The 21288-nt window shown below is 42.1% G+C and overlaps 1 protein-coding gene across 1 annotated transcript in view; it reads left to right on the top strand.

Moving 5' to 3' along the window:
• Cttnbp2 (cortactin binding protein 2) overlaps nucleotides 1–21288 on the top strand; it is a 158859-nt gene that overhangs the window by 78296 nt on the left and 59275 nt on the right. The window contains exons 4-8 of the mRNA XM_059257414.1: nucleotides 4561–6196; nucleotides 12018–12221; nucleotides 13924–14023; nucleotides 15964–16114; nucleotides 19001–19252. Coding sequence (XP_059113397.1) covers nucleotides 4561–6196; nucleotides 12018–12221; nucleotides 13924–14023; nucleotides 15964–16114; nucleotides 19001–19252 — 2343 coding nt within the window. The remainder of the gene's footprint in view (nucleotides 1–4560; nucleotides 6197–12017; nucleotides 12222–13923; nucleotides 14024–15963; nucleotides 16115–19000; nucleotides 19253–21288) is intronic.

The raw sequence follows: 21288 nt of genomic DNA, 5'->3' as shown, positions 1-21288 counted from the left end.
ACTATTGTTCCTCAGGTTGTGCCTGCTCTACTGAAAATGCCACCCCCAACATTTTGTACAACACAACGGGGCATGCTTTTATTCTCTTTATTTATTTTTCCTGGGGTTAAGAATATCAACTTGGGTCCTCACATAGTGCTCTACCACTGGTATAACCCTAGTCCTCTCTTCCACCTTTCCTTTTGAGAGTGGGTCTGCTAAGTTGACCAGGCAGACCTTGAATTTGAGCTCCTTCTGCCTTAGCCTCTAGAGTCATTGGAATTACAGGTCTGTACCATCCATCTTAGAGTGTTATTCTAAGAATTAACTGTACTGTTATTCACCAGTTTGGGAACAGTTCCTCAGCCCTGTTCAGGAGCTGCTTTTTAATGCACAGAGCACTTCAGAATCAGTAACTCTTGGGAGCTGGCTTAATGAAGTTCTTGCTGGGCAAACACGAGGAACTGAATTCAGTTCACAGAACGCGTGTGAAAGTCTGTCTTTTTGGCATTATATCTTTAATCCCAGCCCTAGGGGGAGATGAATCCCTGGACCTCAAGGGCCAGTCAGTCTGGCCTAATCAGTGAACTCCAGGCTTAATGAGTGACTATCTAAAAAAAATAAAATAAAAAATAAGGTAGAGAATGGGTGAAGAAGACTTCCACATAGACCTCTGGCCTCCACACACAGAATACATGCACACACCCATGTAAACATGTACACATAGAACACACACACACACACACACACACACACACACACATCTGAAACAACAAAAATAAATAATACCTGTGACCTCTGGTTGAGCAGAGGTCTTCCTGTGGTCTCATGACACTGTCAGAGCAATAGAGTAGTGGATTCTCCCAGAAAGAACACAGTAGGGCTGCCCAAAGTTGTCAGTCCTTAGAACATTTCCTTCCTCTGCTGTAGGTGGCTAAAATTTGACTTGGGCCAAGTGCTGACTTTACTGAGAATACATTTCAAGTTTGTGTCTAAAGCACTAAACTATAGAAATATTGAAGTAATGTAAATCTTTTTATTTCCCAAAGAATTGCAAGTCTTTTTATGTTATACTATAGTCTATAAGCTTGTGTTGTATCTAAAAACACTGTATACAACTTGGAATTGTTATTATTGGAATTATTGGGGGAGGAAGAAATGGTTCCCTTAATACTGTTGCTTGATGCAGAATTGCCATAGATCTTCAATTGGTAAGCCTCACAGTATCTGTGAATCATAATAATACAAAATTCAGTAAGTTATGCCCACATGGTTTTTTCAACATCCAGAGGAGATAAAATGGCCTTTCTTCATCTCTAAACAGCTAAATCTACTTTGACCTCTATGAGCCATGAAGCACTGTCTGGACCAGCAGAATAGTCTTTAATTGGACAAGTGAGGTGGATGGGCCAACCTGATTGCTGCATCCTGCCCATGGTGTGTCCTTAATCTTTCGTAATTCCATGACACACACTTCTCAGTAGAAAATAAGCAATCTTTAGAACTTACGAGAATAATGCAACTCATGAATATATAATTCCTGAAGGAATCTAAGGTAGCAAACAGAATCTGGAATTCTCCTGTCATCACAGCACTACTCAGAACAATTAAGACATGGAATTGGCCTAGGTGCCCATTAATGAGTAAATGGATAAACTAAATGTGGTATATGTACATCGTACTATCCAGCCTTGAAGGGAAATGGAATGATGTCATTTGTAGGAAAGTGAAATAAACTGAAGAGCATGATGTAAAACCAAGTAAGGCAACTCAGAAAGACAAACCTTACATGTTTTCCCTCCTGTAGAGTCTGGATTTCTAAAAATGACATGAAATCATAAGGAAGACACTATTTATTTCTTTTTCCCATTTCTGTGACAAAATTCTTGATGAAACCAGTTTGAAGGAGGAAGGGTTTATTTGGGTTCATGGTTTGGGCGACAGTGTCTCTCATGTCCTAGGAGGCAGGGTGGCAGGGGTGTGAGGCAACTGGTCACATTGTGTCCGTGGTCAGCTGCTTCCCCTTTTCCTGGTTTATTCAGTCTAGGACCCCAGTCCATGGGATGGTGCTGCCTGCTCAAGGTGAGCTTTCCTGCCTAGAAATACTCTCATAGACATGCACAGAGGGACACCTCCTCGCTGATTCTAAATACAGCCAAGTCAACTTCAGAGATTAACCATGACAAGAACTGTTTAGGAAGAGGAAGGGGATCAGTGGTGGGGAGGTTCAAAAGAAGATAATGGGAGATGAGTTTGACAAAAATGGGTTATGTATGCATACATGAAAATACCATGAAGCTCATTATTTTGTATACTAAATAGCCATTAATAAAATGCAGTTATAAATGTTACTCATGCATTCAAAAAGACTATCTTAGGAAGTTATTATAGAGCAGCAGTGCTAACAACGTTCATTCATTAAACAATTAATTAAGTATAACCATGTGCCAGCCACTACTGTAGGTCTAGGGGACATAGCAAATGATTCTCAGTCTTCACCCTCATGAAGTCACATTGTAGAGAAGCCAGGTAGATACTAAACAAAAATGATACAGACAATGGGAGAGGGACTTTTCTCTTCTGTGGAGGTGAAAGCAAGTATCTCAGTTAGGGTTTCTTCTGCTGTAATGAAGCATCATGACCAAAAGCAGGTTGGGAAGGAAAGGGTTTGTTTTGATTATACTTCCATATCAAAGTCCATCACCAAAAGAAGTCAGCATAGGAAATCAAGGTAGGAACCTGTGTTAGCATTTATACAATACTTGGCTGGCCCCTTGGGAAGCTTGCCAGTAAGCAGGCAGTACCTTGGCCCCTCTCAGGGTCCTGGCAACGTCATCCTGCATAGCCTGTTTGTGCATGTGCCAAGCCCCTTTAAGAGATGGGCTCTGCCCACCTTTCTCTCCTTCCCTCCCTCCCCCCCTCTGTCTCCCTCCTCTCTCTTCCTATGAGGCTGTGTCTGTACCTCCTCTCACCCCCCTTTCCATCTCTTCTCTCCTCTCTCATTCTTTCTCTCTCCTCAGCCTTTATCTCCAGAGGCGAACTCTGCATCTCTTCTTCCCTTCTCTTAATAAAACCCTCTACATGAGTGCTGTCTGCATGGTGTGAGTGACTTTTCGCTGCCATGTCCCTTGGCTCCCACTCACTAAGGCTACCACCTGCCATTTTTTAAATACAACAACCTGGAGGCAGAAATTGATGCAGAGGCCATGGAAGAGTGCTGCTCACTGACTTGCCCCTCCTGACTTGCTCATACAGCCCAGGGACAGCACTGCTTTCAGAAAGCTGGACTCTGCAATGCCAATCATCCACCTAGAAAATGCCCCACAGGCTATAGGCCGGTATTATGGGGATACTTTCTCAATTATGGCTCCCTCTTCCCAGATGACCCTGGCTTATGTTAAGTTGACATGAAACTAGCCAGCACAACATGCCTCACTGTGAGAGTTACCGCTGAACAGAAGCCTGAAGGAAAGAAAGGAACCAACCTTTTCGGCTGCTGGGTGATTTGGTGAATATGAGGGAGTCTCCCCTCAGGACTGAGGTGTAGCTCAGTGGTAGGGCACTTTTATTGTGCATACAACTCCAGGTTCAGTGCCCTCCCCCCAAATGTGAGGACATCAAGGTTTTGTAAGCTCACTCTCTGTGTTAATCATTTGGTAAAGTATTTGTTTTCTGAACAGCATAGAGCCTGGGTCCCATGGCTCCAAGAGCAGCCAATACATTTTGCTGAAGAAAGAGCTGATCTACCTACCCCACATATGGCCATTTTGATGAGCAGGGTAGCTGGAGGGTTTGCTTGTTGGTTACTTCTGTGAAGTGCATAGCATTCTTTGTGAAGGAGAGCCTCCTGAAGATGTGTGATGGAATTCTAGGCAGACGGTACAACAGGGTCAAAGACCCTGAGGCAAGAGGTAAGGCCAAGTTCAAGAAACACCGGGAAGGCCAAAGTAGCTAAATTGTAAAGCAGGATCCAAGTAACAGCTGAGGTCAGTCTCTAGGCTCACTAGTGATGACTGTAGTTCTAAGGAAATAATCTGCTAGCTCTTTACAATGTTATTTCAAAAAATCTCTTTACATATGATTTCATATGACTTCCAGCCCATCAAAAGATACCCAAAGAGGTTAAATAACTTAGCAATATAAAATGGTTAGCAAATATGGGGCTTGGAATTTAAGTACTCTGATTGTGTATCTCAAAGATCAGTTCAGAATTTCCAGCCATTGAACCTTCATTAAATAACACCCATTCTCTCACTGATCTCTACTCATCGAAACAGCCCCTTGTGAACTCTGCGCTGTGATTTGAAGCATCCTACCATTATTCTCTTGCAAACTGTAGTTCACTTTAATAGATTAAAACAATTCCCTTTTGTTGCAATGTAGGTATTTTTCATAAAGCCATTTACAGCAATTTTCTCATTTTAATGAGACTTTAAATATTATCTTTTTAAAAATCATAACAAAAGGTGGCACTTTTGCTAACCCAAATCATGCCATTGTTCAGAAATTAACAAAAAGCCCTTCTGTGCTACAAAGGCTATGGTGTCTATTAATCCAGGCTTCCCTTTGAATATCTTCCAGTTGGAAATGGAGAAGCTTCAGCTCCAGGCCCTTGAACAGGAGCACAAGAAGCTGACTGCCCACCTGGAGGAGGAGAGGGGTAAGAACAAGCATGTGGTCCTGATGCTGGTGAAGGAGTGTAAGCAGCTCTCGGGCAAAGTCGTAGAGGAGTCCCAGAAGCTGGAGGAGGTCCTGGTGAAACTGGAGGAGGAGAAGAAAAAGACAGGTGAATTGGAAGACCAGCTGTCAGCCCAGAAACAAAGAAGCGCCGGAATGGAGGCTCAGCTGGAGAAGCAGCTCTCTGAGTTCGATACGGAGCGGGAACAGCTGCGGGCCAAGCTGAGCCGAGAAGAGGCGCACACCACTAACCTCAAAGACGAGATAGACAAGATGAAGAAAACCATGGAGCAAATGAAAAGGGGCAATGACAGCAAGCCAGGCATCTGCCTCCCACGAAAGACAAAAGACAGGCGCCTGGCTTCCGTATCCGTGGCGACAGACGGGCCCGTCACCAGGGCTGTTGCTTGCCAGACAGATACAGTGACAGAAAGCACTGACCCTGTGAAGAAGTCACCTTTGACTGTACCCATAAAGCCTTCCACAGGGAGCGCCCTAGTTCCTGCAAGCACAAAAGGGAACGTGGCCCCCAGTGCCCTACTGATCAGGCCAGGTATTGACAGGCAGGCTTCCCACAGTGACTTGGGTCCCTCTCTGTCTCCTGCCCCACCACCAAGTGCAAATAGAATTGAGGAAAATGGACCAAGCACGGGCTCCGTCCCTGATGTGTCAAATAGCACACCCTCAACCCCCAGTAGCACTACCCCGACCCCTGCCCAAACACCAGGCACAGCCCCCCAGAACCACTCACAAGCTCCCCCAGCGCACAGTTTACAGTCACCGTGTGCCAACACACCTTTGCACCCAGGTCTCAACCCACGAATCCAAGCGGCTAGATTTAGATTTCAGGGCAATGCAAATGACCCAGACCAGAATGGGAATACCACCCAAAGTCCTCCCTCCAGAGATGTCTCTCCTACAAGTCGTGACAACCTGGTGGCCAAGCAGCTAGCCCGGAATACTGTGACCCAAGCACTGTCGAGATTTACCAGCCCTCAAGCAGGTGCTTCTCCAAGGCTGGGAACGTCTCCAGGAGGGGATGCCGGCACCTGTCCTCCAGTCGGTCGAACGGGTTTAAAGACTCCTGGGGCAGCACGAGTTGACAGAGGAAATCCTCCTCCTATCCCTCCCAAAAAGCCAGGGCTCTCCCAAACTCCTTCTCCACCACACCCCCAACTGAGGGCCTCCAATGCAGGGGCCAAAGTTGATAACAAAATCGTGGCTTCACCTTCCTCCACGGTGCCACAAGGGACCAAGGTAGTCAGTGAGGAGAACGTCCCTAAGTCATCCTCCCCTCAGCTGCCACCAAAACCATCCATAGATTTAACTGTGGCACCTGCAGGCTGTCCCGTTTCGGCCCTGGCCACGTCACAGGTGGGTGCCTGGCCTGCTGAAACCCCTGGACTGAACCAACCTGCATGTTCAGACAGCTCCTCCCTTGTCGTTCCCGCCACCATTGCCTTTTGCTCTTCCATAAACCCTGTTAGTGCCTCATCCGGTAGCCCCGGTGCCTCAGACAGCCTCCTGGTAACAGCATCAGGTAAAGGGATTGAAATCTTACACCCTTTTTAAAGAATGTGGCCTATTCTCTCACTTGTCTTAATTTCTTGCACATTGTCTTGAAACATTTTTAATAACCCCATTTCCCTATTTCTTTCCTCTTTTTCTTTCTTTCTTTTTTTTCTTTTTAATTTTCTTTAAGGCTCTGGGGTGATGGTGATTCATCTTGCTCTATGAATTGTGGTTTCATCGTGCTAAGCACTTTTCCTGAAAATAGTGATTTGAAACACACAAAGACCATTAATTTTTAGAGAGACTAAAACATTTCCAGGGGAGGAAAAAGCATCCCTTCCTACCAAATGCTTGTCTCACGAGTCCTCAGTATTAGTGGATCATCCTCAGTGTGCATTCAATTTGTTCCCTCTAGGATGGCATAAGAAAAATCCTTTCAAGTCACTGTTCACACCACTCTGGCTTAGCAGGTTGATGGGGTTTGTCCTGTAGCTAAGAGATAGGAGGTTAATATCAGTTTGGTATGAGTATCCCCTTCTTACCCTCAACAAAGGACCCTGAGTGTTTATGAGTTCTAAGTTTAGTTTATTTTGAATGCTGTGTGCCCCATTTGTTGTCTTCCAAGACTTGAGCACAGATGGCTTCTGCACCACATGGGCCATGTCAACGTTCCCATCGCAACAGTGTATCCTGAAGTTGCTCAATATGGGAGTTGCACAGAGGACTAGATGTTTTTCTTTTTGGTTGTATATGGTTTGTGGAAGCGTTGCTTTCTTTATTAGCATGGCTAACGTGGATTCATGGTTGGTGTCAAAGCCTGTTAGCACTCTGAGCAGTCGCTGCTGTGATCACACGTTGGGGCTGGTAGATCCTTTGGGCTCTAAAGACAAGGGTTTGAAAAGGAAAGGAAATCTCAAGAGCATCACATTTAAAACTTAAAGCATGTGGCACTGCCCTTGTGGAGCACTGCCCTACGTGCTTCAGACTGCATGCTTCTAAGTGCAAGCTGTCCCCCTTGAAACTCAGCCTTGCAGGAGGTGGTTTTCATTTTCCAGGGCAACCTGAGAACCAGAAGCAGCATGGACTTTGGAGTTGAAGATCGGTGTTAGAGTTGAGGCTCTGTTGTATATTACTGTGTTTTTGACGATCTTTCTCATACTGAGCAAGTTTTCTCTTCCTTACATTGGAGTGTGTCCTGCTCAGAGGGAAGGTGGCTGGAAGGAGTCTAAGAGACCATCACATATCAAGGCATGACGGTGAACTTGGGGCAGCATGAGTAATCACAGCCGGATTAATAGTGTTGCTTATAGCGCTTTTGAGAATTTGCTTCAGAACTGATCTTGGGGTCATTTTGCACTGTCTTTATAGGCATTTGAGAGTCCTATTTTTTTTCTTCTCCAAAATGGTTGTATCTCTTGGCATTTCTTGGAATCATGTTGCCTTTCCCACTAGTTAAGCCTGCCCTAAGAAGGGACAGATTTGGTACCATCCAGAAGACTCTAAAAATGGACCCTGAGCCCTACGGGGTGCTGGAAAGCATTGCTCCAAAGTCATTTGGGGCCACGACAGCGCTCTCCTGTAACTGTGCAGACTACATGAGAGACAACACTTCCCAGGGCATATGAGTGTCGTCAGCTGGTTCTGTTTATAGCCATAGAACCGTCTGTTCTCCGATACCTTGAGGCTTTGCCAGCTGCTGCCTCCGTGGGCACTGTGATCCCGAGTCCAGCTGCAGACACCCTTTAGGTTTCAACAGAGATGCTTCAGAAGCAGCATGTGTGATTGCAGAGCATTCTTTCCACAAGGTTAGGAGTTCAGTTTTAAAAGACGGCTAATTCCTAATCTAGTAAATATTTGCCCAAACAACCTATTTCCTGTTTGGTAGAATTCTTGACAAAGAAGCCAGGGCCCTTAAAAAAAAGCCTTTTGTGAACATCTGAGGTGCCAAGGAGAATATAAATAGAGATTTTGATGAAACAGCCGCCATTGAAGATGTGTAAAATTGGTTTCTTATTTCCTGTTTTCCCGTTTTCTCATTTGGCTGTAGTGTTCTCAGAACTGCAGGATGGCCCGTGGTAGAACAGCAGGCTTCTGTTGAGTTGATTATAAGGTGTGCCTCTTTAGGGCAGAAGGGTGGCACCACAGGTCTTAGTCCTTCAGCAGGTGTTTAGTACACACCTCCCGGTGTGCTCCGAGGGCAAAAGTGTTAGAACGATGCATGCTTGTATAATTATAGAATTCGACTACAGGTGTAGGCCATCCTAAACTTCCCAAATTAGATGGTACTTCCCCTGCCTTGCAGTTAGCTTGTTCCAACTCCCCTGTTTTAAAGATTGTCTGCTGATGCTGGGGGTCCAGTCCAGAGCCTTATGCATGCTAGGCAAGTGCTCCACTGAGCTCCACTGCAGTGTCTGCCACCCCACCCATCAGCCAGGAAGCTCCACAGCTCCATCCGTCTTGCTTCTTAACCTTGCTGTGCCTAGGTGAGCTTGTCCCGCTCCAGGTCAGGAGGTCATTAACTTTCCTCTGATGCCGATGCAGTGGCTAGGAACAAGGCCCAGGGACAGCGTGTACCTGCAGGTGCCCGGCAGATATCTGTTCCCCTTTTCTGTGACCACGTGAGCAAGCCCCAAACTGAGTTTCAGATGCCAAATTTAGTTAATTTCTGCCCTTCTGTAGTTCTAATCCTGGAGAGACATTATTTCTAAGCTATTAGCTTTGGCATCTAAAACTTAAACTCTTGGACACAAAATTAAGATTACCTCCCAACTGAAGGGTGTCCTGACTTATCCTGATGGGTAAGACTATTTGGTGTCTGTCCTTCCTTGCCCTGGGCCCCAGGATCTTTCTCTTGAGATCCCCTGTGTCTGTCATCTTCTGTGTCTAGCAGCTAAGTGATATGAAAGCCCAGAAGAAGGCTAGAATGACAGAAGATTCCCATTTAATGGGTTGCATTGCAAATTGCACTAACCAGAGGCAACTTCGTGGCAAGCCATGAACTTTTAAAATAACGCTTTAAGTTCTAAATGAGTTAGAAGTTCTTACTCCTTCTGAACTTGTCCAGTGAACATACATAGTTAGATGAAGAAACTCGAATCAGGCATCACTCCGGGCAGCTGAGTCCCCACTCCTCTGTTTCTTTTCTGTCATTGTTTTTTGTTACTATTATTTATTTTATAAACTTCATTTCATTTGGTTCAGATGTTTTTTCTTACATATATCCTTTAAAGTATCCTGGTCTATGATTGGCTTGAGAGCTAAATCAGAAAACAAGAATGGTCTGGGCTGTGACCTTAACCCTCTCCACCCTCTGAAGCTGGTGCCAGAAGCTGTCCTCCGCCCCTCCTCTTCTGCCATTGCATGTCCCCGCTGTTCTGTGGCCTGCTGTGCAAAGTCCTCACCTTTACTAATGTCTGCCTACGATGCTGCACAACTGAATGACTGTCTAACATCCGTAGAGTAGCTGTGTGGATTCGGGGCTCTTCCGTCATTACTAATCCAGTTAACCAGACATGACCTGTTCTCTCGTGTTGAGCATTTCAGATGAATACTAGTGTTGTGATGAGGTTTTGGTCTTACTTCCCCCGTATTTGTAGCAGGATTTATGAAGATAAATTGTGCTAGGAAAAAAATTGGAAATGAGAGTGAAAACATAACATTTGTTTGAAGTTTAAGAGTGTGTGATATTTACAAAGCACATTTCTTTTATGAAGCTTTAAAAATAATGCTTTTTCAGTCCTCTAAGGAAACTGATAGAGCTTCTTCTGAATGTAACGAGGAGAATGAAGACACTTCATGACCTAAAGATTAAGAATATTTTTGAATAAAGCATTTTACCTTTCACATCTGGGCCTTCCAGAAAATTATATATATAATTGAATATTTCCATATAAAGCAATTAGCAATATGTATTTTATTGTCTTCTCTAAAGCTTAGAATTGTGCTTAAAAAAGAAAAAGAAAAATGAAAACAAACTTTTTAAAGAATAGCAAAATTTAGTGTGTACACATTGGTATTCATGGAAGAATATCAAGAACCAAGATTCCTTGAATGAAATCTAAAGAGATGAGAGAGTGAGTGTGTATGTGTGCCTGCATGTGTGTGTGTGTGTGTGCATGCATGTGCGTGCGTGTGCGTGTGCGTGTGCGTGTGTGTGTGTGTGTGTGTGTGTGTGTGTGTGTGTGCAGAAAGCATGAAGCAGACCCCCGCCCCCGTTCTGCTGGGGACAGTAGTGAGATGCCTTCCTATTGCTTGTGTTTGCTTTACAGTCAAGGTGTCCAGCCTTGGTGTTTATAATTTTCTGTCTATCATCCATTTCTAATAAGTACTGATTTAATTTTTGTGGGCCTGTTTTTTTGTTTGTTTGTTTTTAAGAAAATACAAAAGGTAAAATGTACCAGAGAGGAGCCTTCTTGTAAGTATGAAGTAAAAATACTACTTTTCTAAGAAGACCTTATCAATATCAATGGGGAAATATTATAAGTATTTGAGAAATATTGAATTTTATAAAAATTTTAATCTTGTCTGTCATTGCTGCCCTGGTATGATAAAACAATAAATTATCCATAGATTCAGATAATTGGTTATAAAAATATAATATCAAGATTTTAATATTCAGTATAGTTTTAGTTGCATAAATGGCCTTTCTTTGATTTATTTTTATAAAGAATTTTAAATATTCTGAGAAATTTCTTTGATATGTAATCTTTTAGTATATCCTGAAAGAATTTGAGGCCCAAAACTTGACACTAATCATAAGAATTGACTATTACATTCATATTAGTGTAACTAACACCTTGGTACAGGGAAAGAAAAGCATCCATCCATTGCTTCTTGCTGAAGGGACTGTTACATGTACCCATGGAAAGTCTGCCCTGAGGAGCATGTATGTGTACCTATGTGTAGCACTACTTAAAAGTACTGGGACTTTCTCATGTATTTAAGCTGAAAAGACACAAATACCAACTAAATAAACATTTGTATTTTACTGTTTTTACAGCCTTTTGATCAAGGAAGGATTCAGAAAATTTTCCAGGCTATATGCAGCCGACTTCACACTCTTAACAGATTCTCTTCTAAAGCTGCTAAATACTGATGAGAACTGTCTAACCATAACTCTTACAATTTTTGTTAAAGCTATATGGTAGTGTCCTGCTTTGTTGGCCAGTTAAAAAGTTTGTTAGTCCTGCTGTGCAGATGGCGAGAGACAGTCCTTTTCAAAGCGGTTATGGCACCATGTGCTGTTGTGTAATACAGCCAAATTATATTTGTTGTATTTCTGTTAACTTTTAACATTTATCATTTGTTTCCCAAATAAGGAAATTCAAGGAACCTAATAAACTCCTTGATAGAGTAAGGCCCACTTTCTAGCTTATGTAAAGTAATTGTCTTGGAAACATTGTTGAAGAAACTGTTTCTAAATACTGTGCTATCTTATACCTAATTGATTTATGTTTCCATATCAGTATTGAAATTGAGGTAACCTTTACATAGTTTTAAAATTCAAAATGCTTTTAAATTCCACATAGAAATTTAAGTTCGTGATGCATGGCAGACATCTTGGTTGCCTGTCACTTAACTAACACCAATCATTTAACTCCTAATTTGTGCCAGCCTCACAACTAAAAATAACTTGTCATCGTGAATGTTAATTGATAGCAGATACAAGGTCAAAAATAACAGTATGGATTTGTGCTAAGAGTATTAACAATTGATCATGTTAGAAACCGTGTTATTAATCTTGTAGGGATACATGTTCATGTCTCTCTGTGTGTGATTCAAAAAGGAATGGTAGTGTCTGTCTTCTCTTGTCCCTCCTATTCTCTAACTAGGGTCACTTTAACCTACAGGCTGGTCACCCTCCCTAACCCCTTTGTTAATGAGTGGTGGTCCTGCCCCCCTGGCTGGCAGGCCTACCCTTCATCAGCAAGCTGCTGCCCAGGGAAATGTCACTTTATTATCAATGCTGCTTAATGAAGAAGGACTGGACATAAATTACTCCTGTGAAGATGGCCATTCTGCCTTGTATTCTGCTGCTAAGAATGGACATACAGGTAAAAAAAAAAAAAAAAAAAAAAGAAAAAGAAAAAGAAAAAACGCAAGCTCTTACCTTACCACACCCCATACTTGCAAAAGGACGAAAGACCAAAGGTGACTGATTCACTGGGTTCGCTGTTGTGAGCAAAAGATCCACTTGAATTCCATTTTCCTTTTAAAGAGAGGAACGAGTAAATCTTTTTTCCCATGAGTTTTAAAGCCTTAGGAATATTTAAAGGCCTAATTATGTACTTACTTATGTAGAACGTAGAGCTAGTAGTGAAGTAAATTTTCATTTGTGCACACCAAAAGGTATTGTCCACATAGCGATTATAAATCACCCGTTAGAATCAAGCTGTGGCTCTGGGCTCACTCCTGTCAGAACAGAATAACCCTGATTTATGCTAAGGAAGAAGAGCAGAGCATCCAGGCTGTTAGGATTAGGGTGTTGAGTGCATGCTACAGTGAGGGTAAGTTTTACTAGATAGGAAGGATGGCCTTGGAATAATTTATAGTTAGTTAGGGGCTTGGTTTCTTTTGGGGGGGCGAACTGAGAAGTTATGGCACAATAAATGATCTGTCAGTGGACACTAAATTATTTTTACTCTTTAACATGCAAACCCCATAGTTAAATTTACTAAAACATGTAGTAGTACAGAAAAGGAGATAGCTTAACTGCACGTCCTAAGTTAACAGCATTTGTGAGCCATTGACTACTGGTTGGTTCAGATAGACACAGTATTTCCCTTAGCAAAGAAGACTGTAGTTTTGCTGTGGGATGTTCTGTATGTCAAATGTGTTGCTCTCATTGGTTAATAAATAAAACACTGATTGGCCAGTAGCCAGGCAGGAAGTATAGGCAGGACAAGCAGAGAAGAGAATTCTGGGAAGTGGAAGGCTGAGACAGAGAGATACTGCCAGCCGCTGCCATGACAAGGGAGATGTAAGGTACCGGAAGGCCACAAGCCACGTGGCAAAGTATAGATTAATAGAAATGGGTTAATTTAAGATAGAAGAAGTAGATAACAAGAAGCCTGCTACGGTCATACAGTTTGTAAATAATATAAGTGACTGCCGGGGCTTGGCAGGATCCGGAGAGGAAACTCCAGCTACATAGTTTTAAAGTGCTTTGGAATTCAGAAGCACTGGGGGAATTTCCTTCACTACAGAGAAATTAAACCATGCAATATTATTTATGCTACTTCTCTGTTCGTGATGTTTATGTCTCAGGTGACTCTCTGTGGGCTTTTCTTGATCTTCAAGTGTGTAGGATGACCCACAATGAATCACTTTGATGATTAAATTAGCATCAATCATGCACTAAGAATGTAACTATATAAATACAATTTGGTAAATGGATCTAGTTCTTTGCCCCAAAACATTATTCTGGAGAAATCTCTGCTGGGGAGTGGGGCGAGGAATCTAGCAAGGTATTTTTCTGATATATGGTATTTCTTTTTACCCATCAACAACTCTCCTAGGAATACTTTTAAAAATCATGTCTTGGTGGCTTTGGAGATAACGTGTCTTCAGGAAAAGAGGTGGCTTTCCATATGAAAGTCCATGACATGCCACATCCAGCAGGACAGGGCTTTCAGATCAACTGTGCAGTAGAGAGGGAGGGCCTTGAGCCGTTAGTCTCTCCACAGCTTATAGGGAACTTGGCTCATCATAGCACTAGCTGGAGAGTTAAAGGGACTTTCTGTTAAACACCCATAGACTGTGTGCGATTGCTGCTGAATGCAGAAGCCCGAGTCGACGCTGCTGATAAAAATGGCTTCACACCCTTGTGCGCCGCAGCTGCTCAGGGACATTTTGAGTAAGTGATGCTCTTCATTCTTTTCATTTGCTGGTTTGTTTCTGTGAGGATGACCCCTTTTTATATTCCTGCACATATTTCACTCCTGCTAAGTATGTAAATGAGTGATCAACATTCATTGACAAATCCTCCAAACATCTTTGAGTGTTCTTATGCAAAGCGGGACCCTAGGTTTGTTTTCGTAATAACAGTTAAGTGTTGTACCTGAAGGACGTGGTATATGTCCATGTCTGAATTATCCATCATTGAACTTGCTTCTGGAAAAGGTCAGCTATAGCATACCACTGGAGAACGAAGTAAGGAATGCTGAGCTCTTCATTGTTTCCTCTTTCCTACAGAAGCTTTGGTTAGTGCTGCCATTAAAAGTAAAACATAGAATTACGGTATTTATTGTAATTCTTTTGTCCTTCTGGTAAGTTATTTGATAGTTAGGCCCACATGCTTATCTCGCTTCATTTACAATTAAGAAGAGAAAGGTCAAAGCAGGGCCCTTGCACACTGAAAGTGGCTCAAGTACCAAGGGAATACGAAGGGAATTGGTTAGTTACTACGCACATGACTTTAGCAGTGATTGCTAAAGGAGTTGAAAGTCATTAAATATAGTGATCACTTTTGGAAACTAAAAGTCATATTTTAATAATAGAATCTAGCAAATTGCTGCCTGGCCTGTGCTGAGCTGGCAGGTATCAAGCTTATCTACTGCTGCCTGCCACCTTGAAAGTCCATCTGTCCTGAGAGAAATGGTCTTGAACAAACTACAGAATCCATGGCATTTTGGTTTTGAGCCTCAGTCTACACCAGGTGAGCTGTTTCTCCAGCTCAAACTACACAATTCTTAAAGTAGGGCTATTTTGAATTCACATCAGTGATATTAATTATAAATGCATTCTCTAATATTTCAAATGCATCCTTCGGTGTCATTTTCCCTGGGGGATCTGATACACATCTCATCAGCCTGAGTTTGGTTTTGGAAGCCATGCTGCTTTTGCTGCTCCTTTTGATTATATTTTTGTCCTCCAAAACAGACCTCCCCCCTTATCTGTTTCTGCCCTTGTCACCTCCTGGTCACCTCGCCATCTGGAAGCTCCTTGCTTGGAGGATGTAACTGCCACAGGACAGAAGCACAGATAGCTTTTGAAGGAGGAACCTGTGGAAATTCAGGAATCAGTAAATGTAAAGGACATGTTACACAAATACGTCAACATGTAACTTATTCTAAAACATGTGTAAGCCAAATACTGAGAAAAAAACAAACCAACCTGACTTCCCCGAATTCAGTTTGTTCAAATTCTGTCTCTGTGTGTTGAACTAGTCACTGCGTCACAGTCTTGGCTTTACTGCCTTCCCTTTTTCTGTGTAGCTCTGTGTCCTCAGAAGCCAACTAACACCCAAAGAGACAGCCTCTTCCATCTTTCTCCCAAGGCAGCCCTTTTCCAGCCCCCTGCTACTTTTTATAGAGGAGGCACATGGTGCCAGGCTGTCTATGCCATTTATTATCATTTTCTTGAGGGAAAGAAAAATCACAGAGTGATTCAGCAGCCCCATGTTTTTTCAAGGCTCACACTATTTTCAATTACAAATAGTACGTCCACCAAGTGTGATTAAACCGTTTAACCCAATAACTCAAACCTGTTCCAAGGACTTCGCCTATAAAAATTGGTTAGATGTATCAAGACCTAGGTTTGAACATTCGTAAAAGTACAAAGCACGATTTTTTTTAAATTTTCATAAATTTTGTGACCAAAGTGTTGTTTTTAGTCCTATGAAAGTAATAGCAATGCAGTAAGGTTCATAATACCCGATTTGGTCTAAATAAAACTAATGGATATATGTTAATATGCAGGCTTGCTTATGCATGTCATCTAGGTTTGAATCTGACCAGTGAGCACATCAAAGCTGACATCTCATTTCTGTATAACTAATCACAATCCTATGTGCAGATGTATAGAATTACTAACTGCATATGATGCCAACATCAATCACGCTGCTGCTGGAGGACAGACACCTCTGTACCTGGCCTGTAAAAATGGAAATAAAGAATGTATCAAATTCCTGCTGGAAGCTGGCACTGACCGGAGTATAAAAACCAGAGTAAGTACCCATCTGGGAGAGTTCTCACGGACATCCATACCATGTCTGAAAACTAGTTTTATAGGTTCAAACATCATATACTTGTGGTTTTCTAATATAGATGTGTATATAGGACATGTGCAGACATTTTTTGATGTCATTATTCCCTAAATAAGGCAGTGTAACATAGTATTTACACTGTAGATGACACTCTAGGTAATATGGAGAGGACTTAAGGATGTGAAGGATGTGTGTAAGTGCTTAGGAAATGCTGCAGTATTTTTCATGAGGGACCAGTGCATCTTCAGGAAGACAGAAGCCAGGCTGGGTGGGGTGTAGCTTTGGAACGCTTCTCCCAGGAACGCTAAAGGACAGCTGCACATGGAAACAGGCTCCTCAGTTGTCCTTTCGCTTTAAGGATATTGAATTGGGAAGTAACCTCTGCTTGAGTCTCTAGCTTGCTAGTTAAAAATTATGTCCATTTCACCTCATCAATCATTCAAATTCTGAGGCTTGAAACAACAAAAAGAAAGAATAATGGGGCCATTAGTATTTCAGAATTAGAGACAATGAGCATGTAAGTTTTTATTCATTGAACAAATACTACTCTTAGAACTTTGATGTTATTATATAATTTCTCCAACGAGAACCCATCATTAATTATCAATATGAGCAAAGATAATGAGGCCAGGTATAAATATTTTCCATTGTGGGTTATTGGTAGAGCTTAAAATCAAAACAAAAACCCAGAATTATGTTTATTCAATTTCAAATTTGTATTCAATTTTGAAATTCTTATTATATGTGTATGGGAGTTTTTCCTGCAGGTGTGTCTGAAATACTCACATGCCTAGTTCCCATAGAGTTCAGAAGAATTCATCAGATCCTGTGGAACTAGAGTTACAGGTGGTTGTGGGGGGTCATGGGAATTGAACCCAGCTCCTCTAAAAGAACAACCAGTGCTCTTAGCCACTGAGCCATCTCTCTAGATCCTGTTTGTTTTTTTTATCTGAAAAAAGTAGTTTAGTTTCACATTCCCTTGTAATTTTATGTATTTCATCAAAGAAATATATGGTATTTATTTATATATATTTACTACTATATATGTATATATATTCACTACAAAATCCTACCTTATAGATAAAAGAGAAATGAATTTTGCTGCATCAAACTGAGTAAGAAGTACAACATGGAAGGTTAAACCAGATCCTGTTGAGAACATAGATCCATGCCCTCTAGCTAAATTTGTTGAGCTGAACAGAATCTTTAGAAATACATAAATGCACAGTATAATTCATAGGTCTCAGAGGAATAATTATGTCTTATGCCTTTTAACGATAAGGTAGCAAGAGAAAGTGGAATGTTGAAAGGTTTTTGTCTTGTCTTGTTTTTTCCTAGAAGGTCTGCTTAGACTGTTAATTAGGAAGGTAATCAGCACTTACCCTCTGTGGCCTACATAAGGTTGGTATCCTAACGCTACAGAAAAAAGAAGGGGCCTGCTTTACCTGACTGGAATGCAGACCATACCCCCGCTCTAGATACTGACTCTGTGGTCTTGTCTGAGTCAACTGAACTTTACTGGCATGAGATCCAAAACAGAAAAAGGCAATGGAAAGGATCGCAATACTTAGTGTACATTGAGATGGTTCCCACTTACTAGCTGATTTTCTTAGCTTTTACATCATTACTTAAAAAATAGTGCTGTTGTGGTATATATCTATAATTCCAGCACTCAGGAGGCAGAGGCAAGAGGACTATATCAAGTTCCAGGCCAGCAAAGGCCACATAGTGAGACCCTTTCTCAAAACACACATTACATACAATAAAAGAAAGAGAAAATACTGTAGCTCATTGAAATATATTTAATATAACAATATGGAATTCTATATGAAAATGATGTTAAAGCTATAATGTAAAGCAGAAAAAATAAAGCCCCAAAGCAAGTCAATTCTTTGACAGAATCTTTAAAGACAAACAAGAATTCCTGTGGAATGGGCACACCCACCTCTATGTCGGAATGAGAGGGGGAACACATGTCAGGGTAACTGCATCCCGCTCACTTGCTGGGCATGTTTGATAAGCTGCTGGGCTCTTCCCACTACAGTCCCCACAGATGCACTTGTCTGGAGAGAGGCTTGGGGATCTGCATTTTTAACAAAGTCCCAGAGGGTACTGAGGCTGCAGGACTGAACCACTACCCTGAGACTGACTACTCTTGAAACCAGCCAGAGTGGGGAAGGAGGTGGGGGGCAGAGCAGTTCATTCTAGAAAATAGACTCAGTGATTTTAGGTGGAACGTTTTCTAAGGTGGTATGGACTGGAATACCTCTACAGTGAGCAGTCACTGAGCAGAAGCCCATAGACATCCAGCGAAACAATCTGGCTTTGTTTTTCCTGCATTCCTACCTTTCCTCTATTACCTGGAATCTCTCCTTCTGGAATAATTGGCATAAAAATGTTCGAATCCTTTGATCATAGTTGCCTTGAAGTAAAACTGGCTTTCAGCAGTGTTCTTCAGTGTGTTACTAATTTAGTAATTCCATTGTTATTGCATACAGTTAAAAAATCTCATTAGGAAAACGTTCATTCCATTTTTAATACTAAATTGAGATTCTGGTTGGTCAAGCATAATACTCAGGAGACTAGGCAGTACCTGCTCATTCTAGATGGTGACTATTAGGTAGAAATGGTGATTTAACAGCAAATATGAATCACAGTTGTGGGAAATAGTGTCACCAAGGAAAATCAGAGAGCTCAAGTTCATCAGGACTCTTCAGGGGTGGACTACCTCCTTTCTTTGGTACAGTGGTTCCTGACCAAGAACATTTAGAGATGGGCTTTCAAATAACACTGTTTTCTACGTTCATGTTGTTATCAACACTTTCCCCCTGGTCAATTTATTTTCAGGATGGCTGGACACCAATTCACGCAGCCGTGGACACTGGTAACGTGGACAGCCTCAAGCTCCTAATGTACCATAGAGTGCCAGCTCGTGGAAACTCTTTGAGTGCAGAAGAGCCCAAGTCAGGCTTGTTCACCGTGAATGGAGGAGAGAGCCCTCCAGGTACATCTAAGCCTGTGGTTCCTGCCGACCTCATTAACCATGCTGACAAAGAAGGCTGGACAGCTGCCCATATCGCTGCTTCCAAAGGTTTCAAGGTGTGTCTGCTGGCAGCTGGCCTCATCACCCAGTTGTGAATTTGATGAGTGGCAAAGCCATCTGCAATTGATCCGGTGTGTTTAGACTGAGTAATTGGAAATGGGGTAATAGCATTGCAGAGGATGATGAGCTGCTGCTGGTACGAATCGTCTTTCATTTCTCTCCAGCAGATGTTTATGGTGAAGGACATAAGAGAATTTTCATTTTTTTAAAAAAATCTTTTATTTGGAGCCTTTCAATAACAAATATGAGAGTAATTTCAAATGTTTTATCTCATCTGTGTTAAGAAGGAAAGATGAGTATTAATGTAATTCATGGGTCGTTTACAGCCAAGGCCACATACTTGTTAAAGCACTGATATCTAGAGGGACACTCAGATTGTAGGCTAGTGTCTTGTGCTCTTTCTATTAGTAACAGTAGGCTTTACCAATAATATGGTATTGGAACACTCGTGAGTGCAGAGCACTATGCGTGCTAATATCTGAAGAAAAATTTTGTTCTTAGCTCTTAGACCAGTGGCAAGTGTTGGGTAAGGAGACAAAAGAGAGTCCAAAGCGATGAACGGGCATCAGATCAGCCCCTCCATCAGTGATGTGGAAAAACAGATTATGCACTTCCCAGAACAGGGTTTTTAGGAATAGTCACTTCAGGGACTGTTCGTTCTAAAGGAGGTAGAAATCGCTTGGGGTCCTGCCGATCACTGGAGAGAGTAGTTCAGGTGGAGGAGAAAGAGAGTAAACAGGGAAGCAGTGGCTAACAGCCCAGACCGAGTCAGGTGAAATAGAAAGAAGGCAGCACTAGGAGCGGCATTGCTGGTGTCGGGGCCTTTGGTGACACTTCATCAGGAGCCAGACCTGAAATGACCAGTGACTGTGCAGCCAGTGGGAGGCCCGAGAACAACGAGATAAGTGGCGATCCAGTCTCAATTATTCAATTTAGCAATAGTATCTAGACCATTTGGGATACTGAACAAACTGAGAGCAGGAAGAAAAAGACTGAGTTGTGGAAGGTGGTGAGAACAGAGGTAATGAGAATTATTACAGACGGAAATGCTCAAGGATGAGGCTGAAGATGGTTTAGTGGGTAAAGTGCTTTTTGACCAATCATGAGGAACTGAGCTTTGATAAACAGTACCTACATGAAAGCTGGGTGTGCCGGCATTCTCTTGCAACTCCAGTACTGAGGATGTGGAAACGGACAGATCCCAGGGGCTTTCTGATCAGTCAGTCTAGCTGAAACACTGAACATCATGCTCAGGGAGAGATTCTGCCTCAAAAAATAAGTCGGAGAGCAACAGAAGAAGACACCCAAAGTCAATTTCTGGCCTTCACATGCACACACACAGGCATGTATGCACACACACACACACACACACACACACACACACACACACGCCCCTACACAAACATAGACTTGTAAGCACACAGATAAATGTCTAGGGGTGGGACACAGCACACATGGAGAAGGAGTGGAGCTGAATGGAAAGATAATATCTTTCAGGAAAGAGCAAAGAAAAAGCATTGATTGGTGAGATAGAAGGCAGTTTGGGCATGCTTGAATTAAGTACTACATTCACTCATTCTACATGGAAACGCCTGTGTGGAGCTGTTAGATCTACTGCAGACACGTGGTCTTCACAGTTTGATGTCTAAAAAGAGAAGGAAAAGGAAAAGCATGATTTTGCTCAGTGCTTGTTAGCCCTATGGTTTCCCCCATTTTACTATTTGACACAAAAGAAATAAAAATTCTGAGAACTCAATGTGCATCGTTTTAATGGAATGCATATGGTGTAAAAGATTTTAGGAGACCTAAATGGGAAGTGTAAGTCATTTAAGTTTAAAAACGCAGTTACTCAGAGACTGGCAGTTTCGGTGACAAAAAGGTTCATGGAAAGACAGTTTGTTGCTCACAACCATTCCTTCAACAACAGCAAAACTCTGTAATGGTGATGTAGCTGGTAAGAGTGGGTTATGAGTACACTCAGCCTGGAGGCACAAAACAGCGGAACAGTCAGTATATCCCTGACCTAAGGTGT

This window comes from Peromyscus eremicus, chromosome 3 (genome assembly GCF_949786415.1).
Source record: "Peromyscus eremicus chromosome 3, PerEre_H2_v1, whole genome shotgun sequence".
Classification (NCBI taxonomy): Eukaryota; Metazoa; Chordata; class Mammalia; order Rodentia; family Cricetidae; genus Peromyscus; species Peromyscus eremicus.
The sequence above is the reverse complement of the archived record's forward strand: the minus strand, read 5'-3'. Positions and strand labels throughout refer to the sequence as shown.